Raw genomic sequence first — 27,277 nt, 5'->3', positions numbered from 1 at the left:
ATTTTAATTCTGTATTTGCCTTTTCAGACTAAAAAACTACTTGACTGACAATCCAAAGTAGATTTGCACTGTCCCTCTTGCTCAAATGCTTCTGTGGTTTTACCATGCAACACATAAAGGATACAAATTAGAAACACTCACCAAACAGGTCAACAACTGCCCTTTACCTAAAAAAGTGCTACTTGTACTTGTGCAATTCATAATTTGTTTTGTAACTAAGGGGACACTGTAGCATATTTTTTAAGTGTAATTTTGACATGTTAATTATTATTTATATTGGATACACTTGGTTTGCATTTTAAACATTATGCTAATAATGAGTGTTTATGCAATAAAAAATTTGTGCTATTGCTGATTATAGAATTGCTTCAGTTGTCAATGGCAGTAAGTCATTTATGTTGTCTAGAATTTTAAAATTTGGGGTTGATTTAATGGAAAATGGGCTGTTTTTTTTTTTGCAAGGGAATTTACACTTTGCAATTAACTTGGCAAAGAATACTCAATCACAAGCAAGAAATTAAAAAAAACAGTATTTTTGCTTGCACATGATTGGATGATGGAAGTCACCAGAGCTTTACCTCATTCACTAAGCTAAGTGAAAAATTCACATGAATTTGCTTGCAATGGGCCTTTAGTAAATCAACTCCTTAGTGTAATTTGTTCATTTTTGGCCGTAAATGTGTCAGTCACTGTATGGCATGTTGCACGTGTCAAGTGTATAACAGTCACTCAAAGAGAAATGCGAAATATGGCAAAACAAACAAATTCATATATGAACGAATATATGAACTAAATATTCTAGGCATATTAAAATATCAGAATGATCTGACATGATGAAGGCCTACTAGAGTCTCTGACAAGTCAAAAGAAATGCAGAAGAACTTGTATTGTTCAAAATTGCCTTGACATCCATTGACATGCTAGGTCAAGTCCTTTATAAAGCCCATTCTTCTGGGACAATTACTCAGTGAAAATGGCATGATGTGGATATTGTTCATAAGCCATGTCTATTGGAATTTCATATCTTGGGACTGCAGTTTGAAAATGGGAAACATGCCCGTGAGAACCAATCCCAAGGGAGGGATAATGGGATCGGAAGCCATAGGATTTGTCCAGTTCTGGGGAGTTATCTTGTTTCAAGGAAAAATTGCCACTAATGCTCAGAGGGGGAGTGAGTGCACCTTCATATGGGGGTGTGGTACAGTTTAATGCATGGCTTACCATGGATGGGTCCACCACAGTTTTAAACGTGGGAGCTTTCAAGTGCAAATGGTGAGCTTCAATATTACCATATGGAGGACTTGGAAGACCTGGGGACTGATAACTGTAGGCATGACCCAGTGAGGAATCACACATATGTGGCTTATCTTCATGTTTGTCCAAGAACAAGGACTGAGGTCCAAGCTGCAAACATCCAGCTACCAGATTGCTGGTGGGCTGTGATAGCCCTTTGCAGAGCATTTCCATAAAACTCTTCCCCTCTGTGGTTTCATCTCTTTCCAGAACCTCAGATAATGCCCATATATAATTTCTGGCCAATCTGAGTGTTTCAATCTTGGACAGCTTTTGTGTTTTAGAGTAACAAGGCATGACTCTTCTTAGGTTATCTAGGGCATCATTAAGTCCATGCATTCTTGTGCGCTCCCTGGCATTGGCTTTTACCCTCCTCACACGAAACCTTTCAACCCTAGCTTTGGTCATCTTCTTTTTCTTCGGTCCCCTCTTCTTTGGTTTTTCCCCATCATCTTCCTCTTCTTCATCGTCCTCTCCATCAATGCTCCCATGTTCTTCATGACTCAAACCTGACAGCATGTCGAAGGCAGACTGTCTCTGATTTGCATCTTTCATTTCATCTTGAGAGCTGAGAGCCTCCTCCATCCACCCATGAACACTGACCATCTCAGACATCTCTCTGCCCTTATTGGGTTTTCTCAGCAGTGTGTCCTGTGATAAGAGACCACAAAAAGAGAATTAATTTAAGTTCACTAAAGAGCACTAAAATATTTAGTGTATTACTTAGGAGGTGTAAAACAGGTTTTATAATGCCATGGAGAAATTAAGGATGATTAAGGATAGGGCATAATTAATTTCATATTACAGCCCAATGCTTTTACCCTATAAGTCATATAGACCACATTATGCCCTTGCTGCAGTACTTTTTTATACTTAATTGCCATATTATTTTTCTTACATTTAATACTTTGGGTAATAAAAAAAATGTGTCCTGCCTTACTAATGTAGTTAAGAATCTTCACTCAATAAATTGTGTAAATATTGATATGTGATATGCGTTTTAACACTTAAATCAGTAAATTAGCCTCATTGTATCAGTTACTTTAATTGCAATGATAGGAAAAAAATACTCATGTCAATAAACTGGTACATTGCTACTTTCCTTGTCTTAGGGATAGAAAGATATGCTTGTCCTCTATACTTCCTAGTCCTTCCTAATGCACATATTGCAAAACTTCTGAACATTGTCAAATCCGTTAGATTGTAACTTTCACCGTTATATACTGGTTGAAAAAATAAGAAATATTTCAGAGCAGCTACAAAGCTGCATCATACCAACAAGTTTGTATACTACTCTTTATCCATTTATTTCTCATCTCCTCTAAAAATAAAAATTAAAACTCTGGTAAGCAGGGCCGGTGCTAGAATTCTTGCCTACACAGGCAAGGTGCATTTTTAGTCCTTCTTTTGAAGTAACAGAATATGATATAATTCTAAAGTACTGCCCCTTCTAGATATTGGCTAAAACACAATTCTTAAGTACTGTTGTACTAAGTGCTATTTATTTAACTTGTTCAAATACCACTGACATTTTATTTCACAAGGTTTTAGAGAAAACACTTAACATATTAGTTCCTATTTATTAAAGGAGGGCACAGTGTAATGTGATAAGAAATGCACATTTGTATGGGCAGTGGATGCTGTGGGACCAACTCCCCAGTCCAGGCCCTGAAGAAGGGACACAGAGTGGAACAGGGACAAGCATAATAACCCCATGCTTGTATTGTACTTGCTGGGAATATTGATTTTTCTACATAAAATAAAAAAAGTGTAAAAAAAGTGATACAGAAACCATTTCAATGGAGTCCTATCTATCTATCTATCTATCTATCTATCTATCTATCTATCTATCTATCTATCTATCTATCTATCTATCTATCTATCTCTTATCTCTTACAGTCTGTTGTAATGCAATTCAACATTATAGAGATGGGTCAACTAAGCTCAAAGTTAGGTTTGTCCTAGAAGAAAGTAAAATATCCATTCATTAGGTGCTCCCTAGACATTTTGCTATTTTTTCAAAGAACAGCTATCATATCTGTTGTATATTTTGTCCTGATTTGATATGACTGCATATTAATTTAGTGCTTTGCAGAATTGAAATAGAAAACAATATGCATGCTTGGAGATGCAAGATGCTTATTCTCAGGTGTCTCCCAGGTCTCATTCGATTGCATGTATTGTCTAAGAACTGTCCTCCTTTTTCATGCTAATACCTCAGCATTTCCAAGTCTAAATAAACTCTCAATCTTTTTTTTTCTATTCAGTATATATTTTTTAATGTTATGTATATATGTAAAAATGGTGCGCTGAATGCACTTTATTTTTTAGTAACGAACGTTAGCCCTTTTTTAAAATTGGATATCAGTTTCTAGTCCTTAAAAATCCTTGTGGTCCTAATAAGTTCTATTAATATGTGAATACTGAGCTCATTTGTGGTATCAAATATATACCGTGAAGCACAGTGTGCAGAGCAGACCAATGTATATTCTATGTACTGTGTACATTCCTTTGCACAACATTACCTTCTTTCACTACTTATATATATATAATATAAAAGGAAAGTGATATAGCAGCTCCTAGAATTAAACATCAAACAATGCATATTAGAAGCTAGCCATAACATATACGGAAGGTTGAAATTAATGAAACCAGAGCATAGTGTCTTTACCTTACTCTTGAATGGAAAAAGTTCAGGACTTGGCTGCACAAGCGGAGCTTTGAATGTTGTCACCTGAGTTAGTTCAGGCTGTTGCAGAGCTGGACAGCTCCCTGTCTGAGTGGCTGCTGCTGGAATGAGCAGTTTAACGGCTCCTTCCCCTTTACAAAGGTTGTAAGTAAGCCCAGCCCCTAGCTGGAGGCATAGCACAAGGTTTTGGTGGTCCTCTCTCTGCTTCAGCTTCAGGTTTAACCCTTTCTATTCATTATATGATTCCTCTGGGCAGAGCGGATTGATGAAATAAAGGCTTCGCCAAGTCCACATGTATTAACCTCCCTATATAGCATAAGCAATGTTTATGTTTTTAAACTATTTCTCACTATCCTCAATGGCACACAAAAGCCACGCACAAAATTAAAAATAATATGAAAATATAAGAAAAGAAAAAACACACAGTGCTCAAAAAAAAAAAAAAACACACAATGAATGCCATAGCCTCAATTCATAAAGCTAAAACACCAAGATAACATTTATTTTTGAAAAAGTGACAGTTATTTTCAGCATAGTCCAATGAGATTTGAAAATTACAATCACATGACTGAACATAAAGATACTTATCCTTGTGTAATGCTTTGTGAATTGAGCCTTCTGTGTCTCGCATTGAACAATGAAGTCTATTCTAGCATTACATAAGAGTAGAAGTCCGTGACATATCTTGCTGCAATCACAGATTGAAAACTGAGAGGATTTTTCTCACATTGGATATATATCTTCTCACTTTTTGTTGAGTCTATAGGACAGGAAGTGAAGAGAATCACTCTAATGAGACACAGATGGCAAAAGGATGACAGCAGTTTTATCCTCCTGTCAGAGATTTGACTGTATCTTTTCTCACTGCAATGTTTAGTTACAGAATGCACATTTTACTGAGATGATTCACTATTTATTCTAAAAGTCTGAAGGTTTATGGGTTTCCCCCATTCTTATAGGGGATGAAGCCAGTATGTAAAAAAGGCACTCTCTTAGGGAATTGCTTTTCACTTTCTGCTAGCACAGGAAACATGTTCGTTTCACAAAGCTAATCAGGTTAACGCTAAATTCAAGAATATGTACCATATACAGTATGTATAACTGTTTTACCTTATAATGGACTTGTAATTCAGTTTAGCCAATCTTGTGATCTAGACAGCAAAGCCCGGACCTGAGCCTTCCTGTAGACCGCAGTACAGTTAAGTAATACAGCTTATTCCACTACAGCCCCCCTTCCTGTAATTGGACATTGATGGAGTAGATCCACATGTATAAGCTCACCCCTGTCCTATTTTCTCCTATAAGCTCCAATGTTCCTTGTAAACATTAAAGCCCCTAATAAAGGTTTTGACCAATCCTCATCCATTCTGAGTGCTGCTGTGCAGGGGATTACAGGAGAGCAATATCAAAGCAGATTTAGATAGGTCTAGTAAAATGCATTTAATTATTTTCTAATAAATGCACATTGGATGTAATGCTTTTTTTTAAATTGCTCCCTGGAGTTAATTTTTAAAGGGACCCTCACTAAAAATAATATAAAAAAGCACTTTGTAAAAGAAGAGGAATAATTCCAGTCCTGCTGTCTGTGACTCTGAACTTCTCTCTCTTGCACAGTTACATCAGCTGAAGAATCTTAAGCATCTGACACTCCAGTGTTGGATGCCTGCGTCCCTCGCTGCGCATTGTGTTGCATTCTACTGGCCGCTACATCACTACTCTATCCTTGCAGAGCTATAGTGATCAGGCGGCCAGTAGGGTGAACCACAGGAAGTGTCGATTAGTAAGGCTACATACATACGGGGTGCCTGGGAATTCCTGCCGCAAGAATCTAAGGATTCTTGCGGTAGGAATCCTAGGTGTGTCTGTACAGATGTGGCCGCTGTGTCCGTTCAAATAAATGATGATGACAGTGGCTGCATCTGTCAGCAGCAGCCTGCATGTGATCGTACATGGAATAAATACCTGCGGTTCAGGATATATTATTGTCCCTGGATGCAGACAGATTGCATCCCGGGACAATCATCTATCCCAAACCACAGGTAATCTTTTCATGTACGATAACATGCAGACTGCCACTGAGAGATGCAGCCACTGTCAGCCTGTCATTAACTTGAATGGGCACAGTTGTATGAACACACCTGAGATTCCTGCAGCAAGAATTGTTAGGTTCTTGCTGCAGAAATCGACAGCCGCCCCACGCAAATGTAGTTTTAGGAACCTTTGCCTAGTGTGAAGACCCCACGTCACAGTAGGAGGGACTTGTTACTAATATTCCTCTCATTAACAGGGTTGAGAAAGTATTGTCTTGAAAACCTACAGGGTATCCCAAGCAACTGGAAGAAAGTGGCCTGTTGCTTGGGCAATTGAAGACACAAAATTGTGGTTTTGTTGGAACGAAAGGAGGTTGGATCTAAAATGGGTGGAAAAAATGTGATCGATATACAATAAATCATTTTGCCTCTTTCAATTCTATTTTTATTCAATCTTTCACAAAACTGTCTTGGATCTGTCAATTTATTGCCCAGTTACCACTTCACAATTGACCTAATTCTGATGGTTGTTCAAACTTGTTAGTGGTAGATTGCTCTGTTTTGTACAGTTTTGTATATTTTGTGTTTACTTGCAATCGTTTTTGCTATTCCCCATACCTCAAGTTGACTGACGATTGACACATATATGGCTAGCTTTATTATTGGCATGAACTGCAAATACAATGAGGGGAATTTACCTAGACTGGAGCAGACAAACCAATCAGCTTCTATCTTTTATTTTCAAATCTTACCTGAGCAAACTGAAGAGAGGCGCTGATTGCTCCAGATTTTGCCTGCTCCAGTTTTGATAAATCCCCCCCATGTCTGCTGAGCTTGACAAATTTGGGGGTTGTTGAGTACTACTTTTGAAACAGTTGTAGCAGAAAGGAACAAAGGTTTACCTTAGTTTTTGCAGGTTTCAAGTTTCCTAATACCAAGTATTCCAGGGCTCTGCAGTCTCTGCTCTTCACACTATAAACATAACTGGTGATTAGTAGACGAAGCTTCTGGGTAGACAATAACAATTAATTCATTAGAAATTACAAGCGTTTGAATAAAAGCACCATGCACGCCCAGTGGCATAAGTGGTTGAAAATAACATGTTTGGCTCTATAAATCTGTCAATAAAATAGCTCTCTGCTTTCAACTTGGAGCAGATGGGTGCAACAGGTTGATTTTTCTAGCTTCACATGGCAAAAATGGTGCATTGGAGGTGGTAAATGCAAGGAGGGGGGGTTGTAAGAAAACAGCCTGCAGTGTTACAACAGAGCCTTCTTTTCACCCAACTGGTGGAAGAGAGCATATGGAACAGCTATTTCTCCCGCTTTCTGTCTGACAAGTCAGCCTGTCTTCCCTTTGTCTCACTTCTGTGTCTCTGCTCGTGCCTCTCATCTAAGTCCTATTGTCCTAAGGCAGTCACATCTGTTACCGGGCTGTGTCTGCACCAACATTTCTGAAGAGACTGCCCAGTCTTTACAAGGCCTTTATTCACCACTTCCCCTCAATATAAACTTTAGCGTGTGACACTATTTGCATTTGAGAGCTTGGGGAAACTCAATGACTGCTAATTTATGGCATAGGTAGTGATGGAAAATCATTTTTAATCTGCTCAAGCTCTGATTTGGCTGATCTGCTCTCACGGTCCATCTTCGTGTTTTTCTGTGCAGTAATTCTGTTACATTTGAAGCTAACAAATACAAAACTACTATTGTGTGTCTGGTTTGGTAAAGGAACTGTTAGTAAGTAATGACCTTGTTAATTAAGATTACCAAAGAGATTTTTAAGATCTCTCAGGAAAACTATGCAGTGCATCTCTGCAATGCATGCACACCTCCCAGTATTTCAGCTCATTAAATGAGTTGTAAAGTCCCAGCATATACTAACCTGTTATAACATCGGCATTGTAATAGGAATACATATTAGAGTTGCTTTTGATAATGCAATCAAAGCTTACTTGAAAAAATCCATTTGACATAGTGAGTGCTGCCTTCTGTCTGCCTATCAATTTCAACAACTTCCTGGATTCCCAGTGTGCTTTGCATCTCTTTTGCCTGCTTCTTGATGTGATGCAATCTTGATTTCTCAAGACTACATATACCTTCATGCATTGCTTCTATCAAGCAATGATAATGTTACATTGTTCAGGCATTAAGTTGTAGTTCAGAAGGTAAGCTTTGCAACAGTTGTGTATTCACAGGGTTAAGTGAAATTGTTTCAGTGCATGGAGGAAGTACATCCTATGGGCATCTTCAATAAGTAAGTTGATAAACTTCTAGATCAATATGGTTATTAGGAGTGGGATTGAACTTGCGGAAATTCAATATACTGTAGAAATACATTATTTTTATAGACCCTGTAAATACACAAAAAAAAATACTAGTTGGTCTGCCAGAAATGCACTCAGCTCCTAAGTCCTGTTGTGGGCTGACAGCACACAGCTTTTTTTGGTGAGTAGTGTCAGTTCTGCCCAGTGTCCTTTGCTAAACTTCTGAACCACTCCACTTTCAGATCTCCACATAAAAAAAGCTTATCGTTTTATAGTCCAAGATAGGAATTGAGGGCTAAATAGGTTCTTTGAGATAACACAGGAAGAGTGCGCAGGGCCTAGGACAACTCTGGATTTCTGACTAGATCAACAGGGTTTTTTGCACTTATGAAACAAATATAACAAAGTGCTTCCAATAGTATATTTAAGAGACCAAAAGTGAGCTAAGAAGAGAAGGTTATTTTTAGGGTTTACATACACTTTAAGGGTTCATTCACACCATGTGCAGTGACAGGGGTGTTTCAGCATCTGATCAATTCCAGTCATTGCAGGGGCACCCAGAAAAAAAATGTTTTCTCTGTGCCCTGTTTACACCACAATGCTGCTTTGAGGTGGGTTGCAGTGTGAAAGATGCAGACATGTTGAATTTTTCTGTACCTCACCTCATATCAGTGCTGGTTGCCACACCACAACTGAGCTGTGGTGCATACAAGAGAAAGAAATATCACTTTGAAATTTCCAGAAAGTTTAAACAAAAAGTGAACAGTGCCTCTTGTTGTAACAGTGCAAGGCATCACCCCACCGCTGGCACACAGCGAACACCAGCCTGTACACCTAAACACTGGGCGTGCTGGTGTGAACAATCCCTGATACAAATATGGAGGCTGCTATTGTTGACATCTCATTCTACCTGGATATCATGCTGACACTTTTGCTTCAGTGCTATAAGTCACTTGCCTGGAATACATGTGCAGATATAGGGACTTCTGACATTACTCCGACTTCCCTAATCTGAATACTTGTTCCAGAATGTACTAAAACCAGAGGGTCAGCATAACAGCTAGGTAAATAGCATTTTATGAGGTAAACCAGTAATGGCAGCTCCTTCTCCTCAGAAATGTTTACTTTAAAAGAGAACTATGCGGTGAGTTTTTCCCCCCCATTGTTCTCTTTAGTGTCACGGGAGGACATATAGTAACCTCCTCCCATGACCCAAAGCTCAGTATATAGCAGGCTATTGACCGCGATATACTGAGCGCTGCAGCCGGGACGGATCCCGATCATACTGTTGAGAGCCACCCAGCTGCGTGAGTGACAGCTGACTCTGCCTATCTAGAGGCAGCTTCTATGTCACAGGTCGGCTCTAACTATGAGGATGAGTGGAAATCACTCACCTCATAGTTCTCCTTTGAAGTACATCTAAAGCTAAAAAGTGTATTTTTTGGGTGGTGAGGGGATAGAACCTCTGTAGGATTCTTATGGTTGTCTGTGTCCCTGTTAGTCTTTCCTGGTGATCACTGGAAATTAAAGAGATAGAAAATACAAAATGTTAAAATGTAACCAGAATACAGATATGACGGGTCGTTATACTGGATGTGGCCCTATTGCATTACATACCCCTGGATAAAGGTTACAGATTAACAAGTATAGTTAGTCTCTGTTTTATTTTATTTTTTTTATTTTTTTATGTTTCTTGTTTATTCTATCCCCGACTACACAATACAGCTTAATTATGCATATACTTACACCCGCTCTTGCAGTACAAGTGTAGATCTACGACTAGTTGGAATGTAAAAGAGATTTCAGGTGATATGGTTTATGAGATGTCTGATAGATGTATTATGTGCCAATGTATCTGCTTGCTCATTATGAATGTACACGGCAATGTCAAATATGCATATGAACCAATAAAAAAAATCTAAAGTTGGGAAAATGTAACCAGAATAGGAATAGAGGAGGAATCTTCCAATTGTTCATATGACTTTCAAAGAGAGTGGTGTCAAGTAAATCCCGTCATCCTCCAAAACCTTCCACTACTAATGTGCACATTCATGCTGCTCTCTCTGCCAGTATACATGGGTATATGATCCCTGGGTGCTGTGCCATAGGAACTCAAACATTTTTTAACAGCTGAAGAATGCTCCTGGAACAGTAGTTTCTTGTAGTGCCATGGAGTTTGGCATATTCTTGCCTGGTTGTGGTGACCCCATGAGGATTTTCCACAGTAAAGCCAGTTAATAAGGTTGGATTTTCCTGAGTGTTGGTTAAAGGAGAACTATGAGGTGAGTGCTTTTCACTCACCTCATAGTTCTAGCCGACCTGTGAAAATGAGACTGTCACAGGTGGGCTCAGTAGATCGGGAGGTGAGCGAACACATACCGGGTTCTCTCACCTCTCGATCCTGTCACGGCTTTCTGCCGTGACAGGGGAGGGGCTGGATTCCCCTCTCCCCGCTCCAATCTGCCAACGCTGACTGGCGGAACGGACGGGGGAGGGGGCGGGTACAGCTGGCTCTGCCTCTAGATAGGCAGAGCCAGCTGTCACTCACGCAGCTGGGCGGATCTCGACATCGATGTCGGGATCCGCTCCGAGTGCGGCATCTCAGTATACTGCGAGCTGTAGCTCGCGGTATACTGAGCCTAGGGTGACGGGAGGACGCTAGTTTGTGTCCTCCCGTTACCCTAAGCAGTACTATGGGGAAAAGCACTGACCCCATAGTTCTCCTTTAATGTCACCCTCAAATAAAACTAGATTCTCTTGTATGCTGAGTACATACATAGGTACATATGGATGATCATATGATTTGAATAAAATGTCTATGTTTTCATTGCAGTTATGTTAGATTGTATGCTCTCACGGGCAGGGATCTCCTTACCATCTTGTCTTGAAATGTGTCCTCCATGGAAAGTCTCAGGTGTAGGTCCCCTGTGGTGACAGGAGGTGTACTGTGCGCTCCAGCTCTCTGGCTTACTAACATAGTTGTCAATTAGTCACCAAAAGCAGGAGCACATAATACCCTTCATATGACTAGAGGTAGTAGTGTCCTGGTAAAAAGGAGACATTGTGGAGACCTGGAGAGGGTTGTAGGAATAAGGTGGAGGGAAGAGTCAGGTGTGGAGAAGACATTATAGGGGTTTCAATGTTTTAGGTGCAGGACATAGTTGGATGGGCATGTTAGCATCAGGGGGTCATAGGTTTTAAAGATGTTAAGTTTAGAGCCGTGGACATAGGACTGAAGCTCAAGGTGGCCTTACTCATATCCTGCATTGGAACCAAGGTATGTCAAGCCATATCTCTGCACCTCTGATATTGTGGTGGGAACAGTGAAGTATTAGCTCCACTGGGGTAGAAAGTAAATGTGATTATGGATACTCTCTAAAGCTTTATGTTGGTGCTATAAAAAATACATATGAACAAATGCACACAAATACTGCTGCACAGTCTTATGAAAATTGCAGGTAGGGGGGCCAAAGGAATATAATTTCTTTGGGAATCGTTTAAGGCAATGCAGAAACTATAAAGAAGTAATTAAGTAACATTGCATAAGAAATCAGTATGAGTATTGGTGAAAAGTTGTGTACTAGTGTCCTGTCAATGCCCCTGTGGCTTTGTCACTGCCCCCTTCCCTGGGTCTGATCAGAAGGTATTGCTTTGCTAAAGGCTTCTCAGGGGAATACAAACTGAAAGCAGCCCATCTGTCAGCTTTTAGGTTTTCAACTGTCCCTACATCATCTCCACATTCCCTCCCTCCCTCTCTCTATTGCCTCCCACTTCTCAATTGCTATGCTCTTCTCATTAACCTTTCCAGTTATGTGTTCCCAACAAAAGGAGGGGACTGGGATTGTTAGTATACGATCTGATCGCCACTAGAGGCTTGCACTGGATAATAAAAGGGGACTTCTGTAGGGAGCCAGTTGATTCATTTAGCTAAAGAGTTTAGCCAAAGTGAAGAAACACCGAATAAATAAAGTGAACTCATAAACGAACAATATTTTTGAGACATGAGGCACTGCGGAAATTTATCAAAGTAAGTCCAGTCCTGTCAGGCTTGGCACTCACCCACTGCAAGTCAAGAATTCAGTTTATAGTACTTTATTTAAAGTATTTTATATATAGTACTATTATTGTTTAATCATATATATACATGTTTTCAATCTCAGCAAGCAGTGGCTGTACAATTAAGAGGCAGATCACACCCTGTTCCCTCTAAGTATGTGCTCTCGGTGTGATTTGAAAAGTTCTACCTGTAGTAGTGACGGAACGATCAAGGTCGCAGTGGTCGCATGTGCGGCGTTATGCCACTTGGGGGCCCGGAAAGGAAGAAGAGGGCCCCGCCCCGTTAAGTGCCGAGGTGGTGACATTGCATCCAGGGACTACACACATGTACTACACCGATAACTGTCGAGGTGGCGAAATTTTCATGGGGGTGCTCTGATTCGTCTCCCCATCTCCCTATTGGCCACTAATGGTAAAGGCAGCCAGTAGGAGAGCTGGAGGTTGTGGATCATAGCATGGCTATCCAACTCTGGCTGCAGAGTAGCAGCAGGCTGATGAGCTCACCTCTCTGTCACTCTGCATTCTCCTTCTATCAGCATGTCCATTTTAGCACAAGGGCATTGAAACAACAGCTGACAGAATCATTGTGCTACTTCTCCCTCTCACAGACTAAGCTTTGCTGTACATGGGAATGCAAGGAGTTGATACCAGGTCAAATTTAGGCACTTACACTGTTTGCATTTAAAAAATGCATTTAACTATATATTAATGAATACAGAGATGCATTTATTTCTGCCTTTTACATTTCCATGGAGTTAAGCTTTAAATTATTAGGTGTAAAGAAGTCATGGGGTCTGTGCAGTAACACTTTAAAGCAAAATGCCAGCCCAAAGAAATTAAAGTGACATTAAAGTCACAATTCTCCCCCCTCCCCCATGGTGCCTTAATGACTTACCTTAAATGATGCCTCTTGATCCGATCATCTTCTTCTTTCCAGTAGTTTTCAGGAGTCCCTCCAGCGTTGGTGCCGGTCTCTGATACATCGCTGACTGCTGTGTCTTCTGTGTCCCACGAAGTCTGCCCACGTGCACGTCCACGCTCCTGGCTGGAGTCTCTCCTCTTCTCCCGGCCGAAGATCTCTACTACGTATGCGCCCCCCCCCCATGATCCTTCATGGCCACTCGAGAATTTTCATATCTTCAGACGGGAGACACAGGTAAGTAATTACCTATTTTGTAATTGTTGTAATGTTTTTGCATATATCTACTGCTTGCGAGCAGTAGATATATGCGAAAAACAGAACAAAAAAACAAGTGTTTCATTCTACTTTAAGATTAAAAGAAATAGCCCAATAAAAGGTACAATAAAAAAGTCAGTGTTTGTTGCAATACTCACTTTCAATCTGGAGATTTCCCCCACCATACTTTGTTCTGTAAATTTATGTCCTCTGAATGATGGCCAGCATCATTAAATCCACTTTCTCTGAGCCCAGGTTGTCCTGGACCTGTCCCTGTTTGTGATTGGACAGTGAAAGGAGAAGCAGCACAGTGATGAACTCATCTCTCTGTCACTCCACTTTCTCCTCCTATCCCTTTTGTCAGCACACGAACTGATTAGCTCCTTGTACTGATTCTTTTTTTTTTGCTGTCTGTATCCTCTTGTTATTTCTGGACTTGAGTAAATCATTGCATAAGCTTATACAGTAGATAGTAAAAGAATATGCAGAAATTGTTTTCAAAACTGGATTAGACAGAATCTGGAGCAGTTGCCCAGGGAAACCAATCAGCTTCTATCTTTCATTTTCAAATGTTAACTGAACAAACTAAAGAGAAAAGCTGATTGGTTACTATGCACAGCTGCTCCAGATTCTGTCTGCTCCAGTTTAGATAAATTCCCCTCTATGAATGTCCAATCTCTTGCAATAGTCTATTAAAATACCACTCATTTATTACATTTGGTGACAAATATGGACATAGAGGCTAATACATTGATAAAAGAAAAAAAGGGGAACAAGTGGAGATGTTGCTCTTAGTGATCAGATTTATTTATTTTGCCCAAAAAATAAAGGTAAAACAACATTGGTTGCTACTGGTAACACCTCCATATTTGTTTTCCTCTTCTTTTCTCCAGTTTTAATGACCAATCCCTATAGAGCAGTATGATGGACAAACAATTGGATCATTTTAATGATCTACCTGCACTCATTCATCCCCTTAAAAGAGAACTATGGGGTAAGTGTTTTTCCCCATAGTTCTCTTAAGGGTCACGGGAGGACATAAACTAGCGTCCTCCCATGACCCAACGCTCAGCTTGCGGTATATTGAGACCGCCTCAGCCGGGACGGATTCCGACATTACTGTCGAGATCCACCCAGCTGTGTGAGTGACAGGCAGAGCCAGCTGTACCCGTCCCTTCCCCTGTTTGTTAGTCCACTCAGTGCTGGTGGATCGGAGGGGGGAATCCCTGCAGAGAGCGGTGACTGACAGTCACGGCTCTCTGCAGGGAGATGATCGAGAGTGAGAGAGCAACGGTATGTATCTATTGAGCCGACGTGTGACAGTTTCATTGTCACACGTCGGCTTCAACTATGAGAATGAGTGTAAATCACTCGCCTCATAATTCTCATTTAACTTCCTTTATCCCATAATGCTGGTGTCATGTTTGTTCTAGTGTTATCCGGGGGTCAAAATCTACCTCCTGGACTAAAGCGCTGACCCATAGCTGCCCCCATTATGTAGATCCTGGTGTCAGCACTGTAGTATGTATGTTCTGGGCTATACTATATGTACATCTTGTCTAATTCATAACAGCTTCCTGCTGCTGCCTCTCACCTGAACTGACAAAACCTTACAATGTTATAGTCAAATGATCAAAGTGGCGAGGGGAACTCCTGAATTACTCCTTTCTTTCTGGAACTTATGACACAGTTTTCCCAGATTGCCCCTCTCAGCCTTGGCACAGTCACTTGTTTACAGACTATTTGATGATAAAAGCTCCAGCTTGTTTTTTTTTTTTTTTTATATTCTGTTCCTGTATATTGTCAGGAATTTTTTCAAGCAGACTTTAAAATTACTGATCACTTTGATGAAGAATTGCAATTTGTATGAAAGATTGGAACTGGACCCAGAGGTGGCAGAAATAGAAATGGATCTTCTCTTCCTTATAATTAAGACATTGTACTTTTTTATTATCTGTTGTATTTCTTACCCCACAGGGATCGGAAGAATGCTTTTGTAATGATTACTTACTAACTAACATAACCAATACTAACAGTAAATATAAACCCACAAACTTTAATATATTGCAGATTACCAGTCCTTAAAGTGATATCAAGGTCAAAATGCTTTAAAGCTTTTTCAAATGCTGATGAAATCACTTACAATGGATGCTGCTCCTTGTTGTTTAAAAGTTTTAGTTTCCTGCAGAATCAGCTGCTCCCCTGATCACTGGCGTTAGGGTGGCTCATTTCCCTTGCAGGGTCCTATGGAGCCACCCTTGTGTGTACTAGAAAGCGATATCTGTCTCCACAAACAAACAGGTCCAGCAAGGCAAGATGCTACTCTGCTCCCCGTTCTTCCTTTTTTCCATTTCCAAGCTAGACGATGGACAGCTGCTGGAGACTTCTCTGTTCCTCCTGATCTTGTACTCAACAGGAAGTTAGGGGAAGCTGGGCTGCGAGAGTTGGAGCTACTCTGGAAAATGATAACTGTAAGTGCTTTGGAAAAAAAACGTAAATAAATACTTTGCTGGGCAATGTATATTTGTTTGATTGGGATTCATTATTGGAAAAAAGTTTAAGCGTTTACTACTATGTTAAATATAGCTGGGTTTTTTTTTTCAGACTAAATACATTTTCTGTACAGAAAGTACAGAACATATCTTTGGTACTGATAAAAATCCAGTGTCCCTGCAAATTCCTGTGTACTGAACTGAAATCTAAAAGCTATCTTCCATCTTGGATCCCAGCTATCCTCTGTGGAGTACAGAACCCCAGCTCCATATGTAATGGAGATGAGGAATGCGGCAGGTGTTTGTAGTCCTAATCAGAAGAGCAGCATAAGATGACAATGATGCCCCTCCATACATATAGTGCAGAGTGTTATCACCCCCGGACAGGAAACCTATCACTGGCAGGATCACTAGGTGAAAATAAAGGAAAAAAGGCCTTGAAGAGAAAGCCAGCACATCTAAAGACTGGTCATAAATGTAAATATATTAAATTCATGTTCTTTTTAAAGCAATACTGTATGGTGCATAATAACACATGTATGTCATATGCAGTAAAACTCAGAACGTAAGCACTCTTTCTCTCATTCAGACTTAAATGCGTGTGTTGTGACCTCTAGTGGCAATTCATGGTCTTATTATGTAGAAAACTCAAGGCAGACAGTTTAATATCACACTATTACACTGTGTAGCAGCACTGTCATTGCCATGTAGGTTGTGAAGAGAGGGAATACCTTCCATCTGATGTGTTAGTCAGTGCACATGTGTGAAAAGGTTGTTTTAGTGTAAAACCAATTGGAAACATTTGTATGTATTCTCAAATGTGGAACCGCAGAAATGACCCACGCTTAACATAGCTGAATAGAAAGCATGTTAGGATTTGTATGCATTGGGGTCCGTTCACTAAAGGAGTAGAGGTTGATCACTTAGTAAAGTGAATGTTCATTGTGCAAAGTGTGTGCTCACTTAGCTCTATAAATATACGGTGACGCTGTGTTAACTTTGAATAACACATCCAATGCATGGGAAACTAAAGAACACAAATTACCTCCTTCATAAAATAAGTAAATATTCACTAAACATACATTTTCCAAAGTGCACATGCTCTGTTCCTTTAGTAAATCAACCGCACTAAACACCAGATGTAGACACTTCATGCATGAGCAAGGCCCTCCTAACCCTCTTTTATGGAATTGTATTGTAACTGTACTGTTTCCTTTTATTCTAAATCACTGCACAAACTGTTGGTGCTATATTATAAACCCTGTATACTACTAATAATAATAATAATAATCCAGTGTCCATGCCAGAGGCGTATCTACAACAAATTGCGCCCCTGACGTCCTGCTAGCTCCTGGCAACTAGCACTGGTTGCCAGGAGCTGGGTGGGCCACCAGCCAGAGTGTCCCACGTAGCTAAGAGCAAGGTGGGGAGATGTGTAACGGCCATACACATCTACCTGCCTGGCTCTTAGCAACCTGTGATGCTCTGACATCACTGGTAGCTAGCAGCTGGGTGGGACGCCAGCCAGGGCATCTCTGGTTGCTAAGAGCCAGTCAAGGAGATGTGTATGGGAGAGGGGTGGGGAAAGAAAAAAGTAAACTGTCTCCATGGGTCGGCAAACTTTCACTGACCTATGGAGCTGCAACTCCCCCTCTCCCAAAGTGGTACCCAGGGCATGTGACATATGTGCCCTGGATACACCACTGATCTGTGGGCACACTGACATTCACCACAGGTGGAGGGGATGGGCAATACCAGTGAATATGGGCAGCAATATTCCATTCAATATAATTAAAATGCTGTGGCATCATCTTAAACAGATTGCTTCAGCAAAATCTTAATTCCAGAACTGAAACAAAAGTAATAAAAGCTGAGCATTGTAAGTGTTGGTTATGTGTTTAGATGAAACACTGAGATCTCGAGGAATGCTGAATTAAGTTTACTTGCTTAGAAGAACATTACATGCATGCAACCAGCATTGTGCAGTAAACAGGGATAGAAAAAAGAAAACCTATGATTCCTGTGTATCATAGGGTTCTATTCACAAAGCTGCCGAGGGCAGCCGAGTGAATGACCGATCAGAAGTGAAGTGAGCCGAACACTGTTCGGCTATTCACTTCAGTCTGGTACGGCTGATTTCAGCCGTATATCGGCTGAAATCAGCCGTACATCGGCTTGCTTCGTGTGGCTTAGAAACAGCCGAACGTGCTCAGCATGTTCGGCTGATCCGAAGTGCAGAAGGAGTACGACTCAGCCGATCCAACATCTGGATCGGCTGAGCCGAACCTCCGGCAGGCTTCACACTGCTGTTCGGGCTATTCTGAAAGATCCCGAACAGCAGTGAGAGAATAGCCGAATGCCGCCGAGCGGCATTTGGCAGTTTCCTATTGTCCGGCGGCTCTGCTGCTGTTGGGTCCTGGTGCCGAAGCTAGCCGAACGATCGGCCCGAAGCTACGGCCAGATCCTTCGGCAGCTTTGTGAATAGACCCCATAATTAGCATGCACATAGAGTTCTAGCATTGCAGTACAGCGCCATCTACAGCTCAAAAGACAAATTACACAAGTATATCAGTAAGCACCCCTGTAAATGTTAAAATCTTTGTCACGACACCTATAACTGGCACATCTGCTGGACAGCATGCTCTTGGAAGTGGAAAAATAACACGTTTCTGGACAAGCAGGTACTAAAATTTTGTTATGGGGGAAATAAAGCTGCTAGGAACAGCCTGCATTATATATGTCAGTTTCAATTTTGCCCATACAATAGTTCTAGTTTAAGTGAGACCTCTAAAGCCAGGTGGGCTGACATGGTTGTGGATGTGCTGACAAATGTTAAATGTTCATATTTCTTTACATATTCCTCTGTTTTTCATATGGGGGGCATGTCACAATATAAGATGCTTTGGACCAGGGCTGGTGGTAGTTTTTGAGCCACATTTTACAGTTTAGGTTAAAATGTAATAAATTGCAGCTTATCTCTAAGATTTTAGTTTTTTTCCTTTATTTTCAGCTGGTAATTCTGTCAGTAACACACTTCCTGTCCTAGGGTGACAACGCTCACTCGCTGTACTGTTTCTATGGCGAAGCAGTATTTTCATCTAGTACAGGGCAACAGAACTTCTCCCTCTCCTTTTCTCTTTTCTACTCTACACATAGTGGGGATGTGTTTTGTAGTGCAGAGAGAGAGAGCTGAAAAGAATGTAACTGATAACAGAACTGAGCAAAATTTGGTTGGCTGAATGTTCGCTGAACAATTATAAACATTTCCAAATCCTGAACATAGTGGGGAACCATACTGCGGTCTATGTGACCCAAATCTTGTAATTTTAATTCCCCCCTCCCAAAAAAAGTAACCTAAAAAATTAAGCAACAGTACACAAATGACCATAAAATACACAAAACAAAAGGTAAAACAAAAAAATGCAAAGAACACTAAATGAAATAAACTGATTGACTAAACTAAGCAAAACACATGTTTTAAATATATGTTTATATATATGTTTTCTTTATATAGTTACAGACTTTATTTCACAAATAAACATCTAATACTTGGTGGTCCTAAGATAACCGGTTTGTAGAGCACTTTCTAATAACAAAGTGCTGTAGACTAAAAAATCCATATGATTGGGGGACAGCTCCTTTCTCTGTCACATTAAACTCTGTGTGTGTGCGTGTGTGTGTGTGTATAATCTGATATTCTGGCCTATTCACAGTACAGCCTATATATTGTAGCAAGTCAATAAAAGTAGTAAACATAAAATATATATTCATAAAGTGAGAAGCTGATTGGTTGTCTTGTGCAACTGCTCCAGATTTTGTCTTCTCCAGTTTTGATAAATTCCCGGCCGAAATTTTTAGCTCACCTCATGGTAAAAAAATACCCTTTCTTTTATTGTAAAAAGGCCACACAGGGAAGGGCCGAATGTTAACAGAGTTGGCAAGTGGACCTGTTTCATTTTCTCGTTTCTTTTTCTTCAACAAACATTATACTATGGGGTCTATTCACAAACCTGCCGAAGGATCTAGCCGTAGCTTCGGCTGCTCCTTTGGCTAGCTTCGGCCCCAGGACCCCTTCGGTTCACAAATAAACACATCAGCGCCAGCAACATGAGTCAGCAGCATAAGTCAGAGATGAAAGGGAGATCTTCAATGTAGTACACTTTCAGGGCTGCTCTCGAAGGTTAGGGGAACCACAGAACTGAAATACAAAACACAGAGAGTGCCTCCATCGTGTAGAACTTTTTAATAAAAGAGAATAAAAACAGTTGAAATATACTCACAAAGGGAGATAAATAGCAGGCATACACAGATCAGGTGAAAGCAGACTTAGCCAGCCGGCTATCTGTCCTTCTTGGTTGACGCGTTTTCGAGGTCACGCCTCCTTCATCAGAACCATTCTTTGCTATCTGCATTGGTCTCCTTGCTATCTGCATTGACCCCCTTCATCAGAACCATTGTTTGCTATCTGCATTGGTTCTGATGAAGGAGGCATGACCTCGGAAACGCGTCAACCAAGAAGGACAGATAGCCGGCTGGCTAAGTCTGCTTTCACCTGATCTGTGTATGCCTGTTATTTATCTCCCTTTGTGAGTCTATTTTCAACTGTTTTTATTCTCTTTTATTAAAAAGTTTTACACGATGGAGGCACTCTCTGTGTTTTGTATTTCATTCCCCTTCGGTTCAGTAGAACCGAAGGGGTTGCTGTACGGGCTATTCACTATAGCTCGTACAGCTCCCGAAGTTGGCCGAGTGGCTCAGTCGAGCCAAAGACATATGCCTTGGCTCGACTGAGCCGATGAGAAAGGCGAAGCTGGCCGAACAGCATAGGAATGCATAGCTACATTCCTATTGGATATTTCACTTTGCAATAGCCAATAGCAAACTAGCTATTGCACCCAACCACTGCTGCTGTCAATCAGCAGAGGGGACCTGAAGTTCTCCATCAGGTCCTCTTCTAGTGATTGGCAGCAGCAGAGGGCGGTGCAATAGCCAGCTTGCTATTGGATATTGCAATTTGAAATAGCCAATAGATATCTAGCTATTCATTCCTATGCTAATTTTTTTTCCTGTTTTTTATTCTGATGGCAGCATTTTCTTTTTTTTATTCTGACGGCAGCATTTTCTTTTTTTTATTCTGACGGCAGCAGCTGTCAGAATACTAAAAAAAAAACTTGCAGATAACAAAGAAGCTATTGCTTCCTCTGCTATCTGCCATCATTTCAGGGGGGTGCTCTTTCCCCCCTGCATTACAATGAGAGCTTAGCAGAGCTGGAGGTGATATGAAAGCCGACTCTGCTGAGCTCTCATGGTACTGACAGTTCAGTGTCCCCTGGTTACGGACGCTGATCTGTCAGTACCATGAGAGCTTAGCAGAGTCGGCATTCATACCACCTCCGGCTCTGCTAATCGTTTTCTTTTTTTTTTTTTCTACTTTTTAAACGTTTTCTATTCTGCTCGGGACCACAGAGGTACCGAGCAGAATAGCCGAGCCGAATGCCGCTCGGCGGCATTCGGCTATTCACTCACTGCTGTTCAGCCCCTATGAGAATAGGCCGAACAGCAGCGAGTAGCCTGCCGGAGGTTCGGCTCAGCCGTTCTAAATGTTGGATCAGCTGAGTCGAACTACTTCTGCACTTCGGGTCAGCCGAACATGCTGAGCATGTTTGGCCGACCCGAACCCAGCCGCAGCAAGCCGATGTACGGCTGATTTCAGTCGGTGTACGGCTGAAATCAGCCGTACAAGCCCGAAGGGAATAGCCGAACAGCGTTCGGCTCACTTCACTTCGGGTCGGTTATTCACACGGCTGCCCTCGGCAGCTTTGTGAATAACCCCCTAAAATATAGAAGGGTCAGTCCTATTACATTTGGGTGAACTCTCTGAAATCCCAGTCCATGTCACAAACCCTCCAGGAATGTGTAGAGGAGACACCTGCATTTCACTAGATTAAACCTCGGGGTAGGCAGTGGCAATGTACCGCTTCCCTTTTCCATAAGTGTTCTTGGTCCATTCGTAGGTTTGAATTTTCATTGTATGTCCATCCATAGATATTACACACCTGCAAATAAAAATATTGTGAGAGTATTTTCTTTAGTTTGTGCTGGGGCAAATCAAGAATTAAGGTCTATTCATTAAAGAACTCCGTGCAGAAAAAACATACCCCTTGCAGCTTGCAGTGGGGCTACCCCCCACCACCACTGAAAGGGTTAAGTTCTCATTTTAGTCTACAGTGCAAGGGTTACTTTTTCTTCTTTGAAGTTTATGTAAACCCTAACTGGATTACTTTTTTTTGTTTAGGCAATCTTCATCAAACATGATTGCATTTTTCCCCATTAAATAGCACTGTTGATCTCCTCCAGCCTCTTTCAGCGACTTCCTGTCTACATGTACTCACTGTAGCATTGGCTACAAATTATTGCTTAGGACTGGCTTCCTGAACAGCAGACCGTGCCTGCACAGTGTCAGGTACAGTCGTTTATAGTCTTAATCAGGGGTGCATGTGACAGAGTGACCACACAGGAGCGCAATCCAGAGACAGTTGTCACCGCATAACGGGAAGTACCTGTACAAAGACCATTATGGCAGGATCACCAAGTGTTATCTTAAAGAAAGATGCAGGTTTAAACAGTTTGATAACACACTCTGAAGTTACACATTAAATTTTATATGTCAGTTTAATGAAGGGGTTTAGATCTACATGTGAACTGTGAACTGAATCAGAGTCTCAGGTTTTCAGACTGAATTCCCCAATTGTTTTCCAAGTTATTTATAAAGCAGCCATCCACTAGAATAATAGGGAAGAGGCTTTTTGATGGTTGAACACACAGTAGCTAAAATTTTGGGAAAAAATGGCAAACTGAGCTGGTGAATTGTAACAAAACTGGGAGAGGGAGAGGTGTGCATCGGTGATGCATTGAAGGGGCTTCTGAGTTTCTTGAGAGTTGGTTCTGATCTGCCTCTCCTGTCTCGGCCTTTAGTGGTCGCCTCATGCAGTGTGCAGGACTGAGCTGTCAAACTGATAGCCCATTCCTTCAGATTACATAGGGAGATCGGGGCACTCCCTACTTAATGCAGCAACACTTTGCTACCTTGTCAGTGTGGCAGCGGTCAGCTCTGTAGCAGAAGCTCTGTGTGCTGCTGATAAACAGAGCACAGCTCCCGAATGTCACAGAGCTCTGAAGATTACCCATGGAGACCAGCGTTTATCCTGTGCAATCTGTGGGACTGAGCTATAAATTTGACAGCTTGGGTCTCTCTTTGCAATAATTTATGAATGAAAGCTACTCTTGTAGCTTTGATTGATAAATGACTGTATGTGTAAATAAAGAAAATAAAAAAATCCCTTCTTGCTGATTTGTATGTCCATTCATGCTCCTTTGTACTAGAAACATGATTCTAGTGCCTTTATTAAAGCAACATAATGCAGAATAAAATTTGTAGTTAACCCTAATTCGTTTTTTAACCCTAAATTTGGAAAATAAATGTTAGCGCTAATGATTTTTTCGAACTCCTTAATTCCCTTCTTGTAGCTTTTTTTTTTTCTTCTTCTTTTTTGCTGTTTGTATACAAATGTTTAGAATTTGCGTTCATATTGCTGAAATAAAGAGCTTGGGGAAGGGGGGGACCTTGGCATCTTCGCCTTGGGTGCCAGAGGACCCTGTGACAGCACTGAAGGTCATTATTAGAAATGCTATGAATACTTGTTATGCATGTTAAAAAAGTATTCATGGATGGAAATTGAGGCAAATGTGAGTCAATTATGTGGAAGGCCAGGGTACCATTGTAATACTCTTCTGCTTTTTTTTTACATATACAGGTGAAACTCGATTAATTAGAATATCGTGCAAAGTTTGTTTATTTCACTAATGCAACTTAAAAGGTGAAACTAATATATGAGATAGACTCATTACATGCAAAGCAAGATAATTCAAGCCGTGATTTGTCATAATTGTGATGATTATGGCTTACAGCTCATGAAAACCCCAAGAACCCCAAATCCACAAACTCAAAAAAGTAGATTATTATATGTAATCAATAAAACAAGGATTGTACATAGAACAATATCGGACCTCTGAAAAGTACAAGCATGCATATGTACTCAGTACTTGGTTTGGGCCCCTTTTGCAGCACTTACTGCAATTACTTTTGCACGATATTCTAATTATTCGAGTTTCACCTGTATGCACCATTTCTTCAGTTTTCACCAACTGAATTGAATTTCTATCAGATCAGCTTTTAGAAGCAGCAAAAAGATACTTACTTTTTACCAGGACGGGAAATGAAGCACAAGGTATACATTGCAAAGTCAAACTCAGGGCTTGATCCAATAAACTGCGAGCCGACCTCCTTTAGATAACCATCCCAATGAAACTGTTTCCCCAGCACATCAGGATAGCTTGTCCACTAAAAAGGTAAAGAGTACAATATGTAAGTTTAAAATCTCTTTTAAAAACCAATGGCATATTTATTATGCAGCAAATGAATAGAGACCAAGCTGGAACTTTAGGTGTAGTTTTAAACAACAGCTGCCTACTAAATTCATCCACATCATCATTACCATCATCGAGTCATCCCCAAATAAAGTCACATATGCTGCCAATTACTCAATATTTGGATTTTTCAATCTTCAATGCCAAAGCCAGTTCTCAGTAACATTCACCAAAACAGGAAATGTTATAATGCAAGAGTCTTTTAGCAGTCTCTATTGGTAGATGATAAATCATTGATTTATTTTTCAAGGGAAACTATAATGGTTTTGGATCAGTTTTACTTTAGTTGTTTTTGTTTTAAGTCTATGAGGTTGATTCCTAATGGATAGCTGATAATGATATCCATTGTCTGTTATACTCTATTTTGCTCATAGCGGCTCACATTTTATGGCCCATTTAAAAAAAAGAAGGCCACAGTGTGTAATTGGCAGAGCCGCACATACAGCGCCTATCACAGCAGAGAGGGCTCTGTGATGGAAGGAGAGCTGGTCATGTGGATTTGGCACATGACCAGCTCTCATAGAGAGAGAGAGAGAGAGAGAGAGAGAGAGAGAGAGAGAGATTGAGAGAGAGAAAAAGAGAGAGATGAAAGGATGAAAGGATTCCCAAAGCACTATAGGTTAGCTATAAAGACAACACAGTAGAGGAAGGTTTCTTTGAGCCAGATCTCCATACCATAATTATGATAAGGCAAATGTTTCTGCCACGAGCCCAGCGTTCTTTATTATTTAAGGTTTGCTAGTGATGAATCACTGATTTTATTAAAGGGAAACCACATGGCCCCATTCACACTTTAGTGCTGCATTGTGTTAATGCATGAGCAGTAATGTATGTTCTATTCATTTTTAATAAGATACCAATACACCATAACCGAGCCAAAATTGGACTTTTCTCGAGCAGAAAATGTTTATTGTGGTTCATTGCAGTGAGAGTGTGTTGACCACTACTCTGTTAGTGAGTTGGGATGAGTTAAAAATAAGTGGCACCCCAAAGCACTGCACCATGGCATGCACTTTGCGTGTGTTGCGGTAATGCACACATTAAACATGCAATTCTACCAAAGTACCACAACGCATACGTGTGAATTGGCCATAATCATTTTGGGGACTATTTTAGTGTTTTGTTTCATTTTCTATGTTTTAAAACAGATATACAGTATGTATTTGTTTTACACATTATAAAGGGTTCCCTAAGCCTTATTGGGTTAACTAAAGAGACAGCATAGCAGTGGGAGGTTGCTTTGATGGCTTATAGTGTAGACAGGTTTCTTTCAGCACATCTGAGTAAAGTACTGGAGACTAGTGCTTCACCGGCCGGTTAATATAAAGACTGCATGCTATCAATATGCAATATTACATATTTATTCAACTTTTTATCTAAACCATTATTATAATAAGTCAACTATGTACATAACCACTATACAATACTTTTAGTAATTCACCTTGATTCCTACACTCACTCCTGCTAACTTCCTGAAAAACACATATGCACCCCTGCAAAGAAAATATTTGTATCCATGTGCATTTGCCTTTACCACCTGCTGCCATTCGCATTATAAATAATATACATTTGCAGAATGAATACCCCTGAATGATCATGATGAATGCTTAGATTGACCTTCTTTAATACATATGGCCCTCAGTGTATTTCTTTATATGACCTATATATGATGCATATGGATTTCCCCAGAACCAGTTTTGTTATATCACTTTGCATTTAAAAAGAAAAAAAAGTAAATAATCAGTCATCTTGACAAATCTTTGATCAAAGGGGTTAAAATAACTGGCTGGTTAGGGGGCATTATTGGTGACCTCTTCTCAGCCCCTGCATCTGGCCAGGGATGTTCTATTATGACAATGAACACTGTGAATTTAACTCAATTTTCCCATTCAAACAACCACATCTAAAGTGTCAACAAGGCGCTATGTTGGCGGCTAATAATTAAATTGTATCCCAGCCATTCAGGACAAAATCTAATTGTTGTGTTTGCTCTGCTGCTGTTCTCTGGGACTCTGGGATGGCTTGTCATACAGGGAATGCTAAGTATGTTATACTCCATGACACATTGCTGGCCTGAAAGGGACATTAGCATCTCATCATTGCTTCCGAAGCCTCATTTTGTATGCTTGAAATGTAATCTGTTTTTTGTTGATTGTGTATATGACTTAAACTAAAGGAAAACTTAGGGTCTTGCCCATTAAAATCTGTGATAGGGAATGTGGGTGGGTCAATATTATTATTACGGTTTTGCATAGTTGTCTGCATATTGTTTAAAGCGACACTAAACTCAAGAGTTATTCTTAAAAATGAATTCAAGTATCTTAACTATTAAGAAAAATGTAAAGTGCATCACTCAGCTGTAGATCCTCAAATCATCTCTGAATTCCTGCTGATACTGTCCTCCCTTCTGGAGGGTGACTACTTTTGTTCCCCATGGTCCCTGTGTGTGTTGTAAAGTAGTCACCGCTCACTTCCGTGATGGACTACAATCTCACGTTTAGTTTACTAATTTGCATTGAGATTGTAGTCCATCCCAGGAGTGAGCTGTAGTCCATCCCAGTAGCTTTGGCCGATCCTTCGGCTAGCTTCAGCCCCAGGACCCCTTCGGTTCAATAGTAAACTAGCATTGTACCCGCCCTCTGCTGCAGTTCCCCATCAGGTCCATCAGCAGAGGGCGGGTACAATGCTAGTTTACTATTGGCTATTGCAAATTGAAATAGCCAATAGTAATGTCCCAATGCTTTTCAATGGGAAAATTCTTTTTTTTTTTCTATTCTGACATCGCTC

At 40.6% G+C, this 27,277-nt stretch overlaps 2 protein-coding genes across 2 annotated transcripts in view; both read right to left on the bottom strand.

Moving 5' to 3' along the window:
* Positions 1-919: 919 nt before the first annotated feature.
* Positions 920-1,908, bottom strand: NEUROD4 (neuronal differentiation 4). The gene has a single exon (XM_018573682.1). The coding sequence runs from the start codon at positions 1,906-1,908 to the stop codon at positions 961-963; it is 948 nt and encodes a 315-aa protein (XP_018429184.1). The 3' UTR covers positions 920-960.
* A 2,251-nt stretch (positions 1,909-4,159) lies between these two features.
* LOC108801770 (poly(U)-specific endoribonuclease-A-like) overlaps positions 4,160-27,277 on the bottom strand; it is a 46,124-nt gene continuing 23,006 nt past the window's right edge. The window contains exons 10-13 of the mRNA XM_018573681.1: positions 24,262-24,404; positions 21,938-22,059; positions 7,410-7,419; positions 4,160-4,171 (exon numbers count right to left, since the gene is read on the bottom strand). Coding sequence (XP_018429183.1) covers positions 21,948-22,059; positions 24,262-24,404 — 255 coding nt within the window. The 3' untranslated portion in view covers positions 4,160-4,171; positions 7,410-7,419; positions 21,938-21,947. The remainder of the gene's footprint in view (positions 4,172-7,409; positions 7,420-21,937; positions 22,060-24,261; positions 24,405-27,277) is intronic.

The sequence above is a fragment of the Nanorana parkeri genome, unplaced genomic scaffold, assembly GCF_000935625.1.
Source record: "Nanorana parkeri isolate BGI_ZX_2015 unplaced genomic scaffold, ASM93562v1 scaffold2485, whole genome shotgun sequence".
NCBI classification, from domain to species: Eukaryota; Metazoa; Chordata; class Amphibia; order Anura; family Dicroglossidae; genus Nanorana; species Nanorana parkeri.
This window is presented reverse-complemented; position numbering and strand designations above follow the sequence as displayed.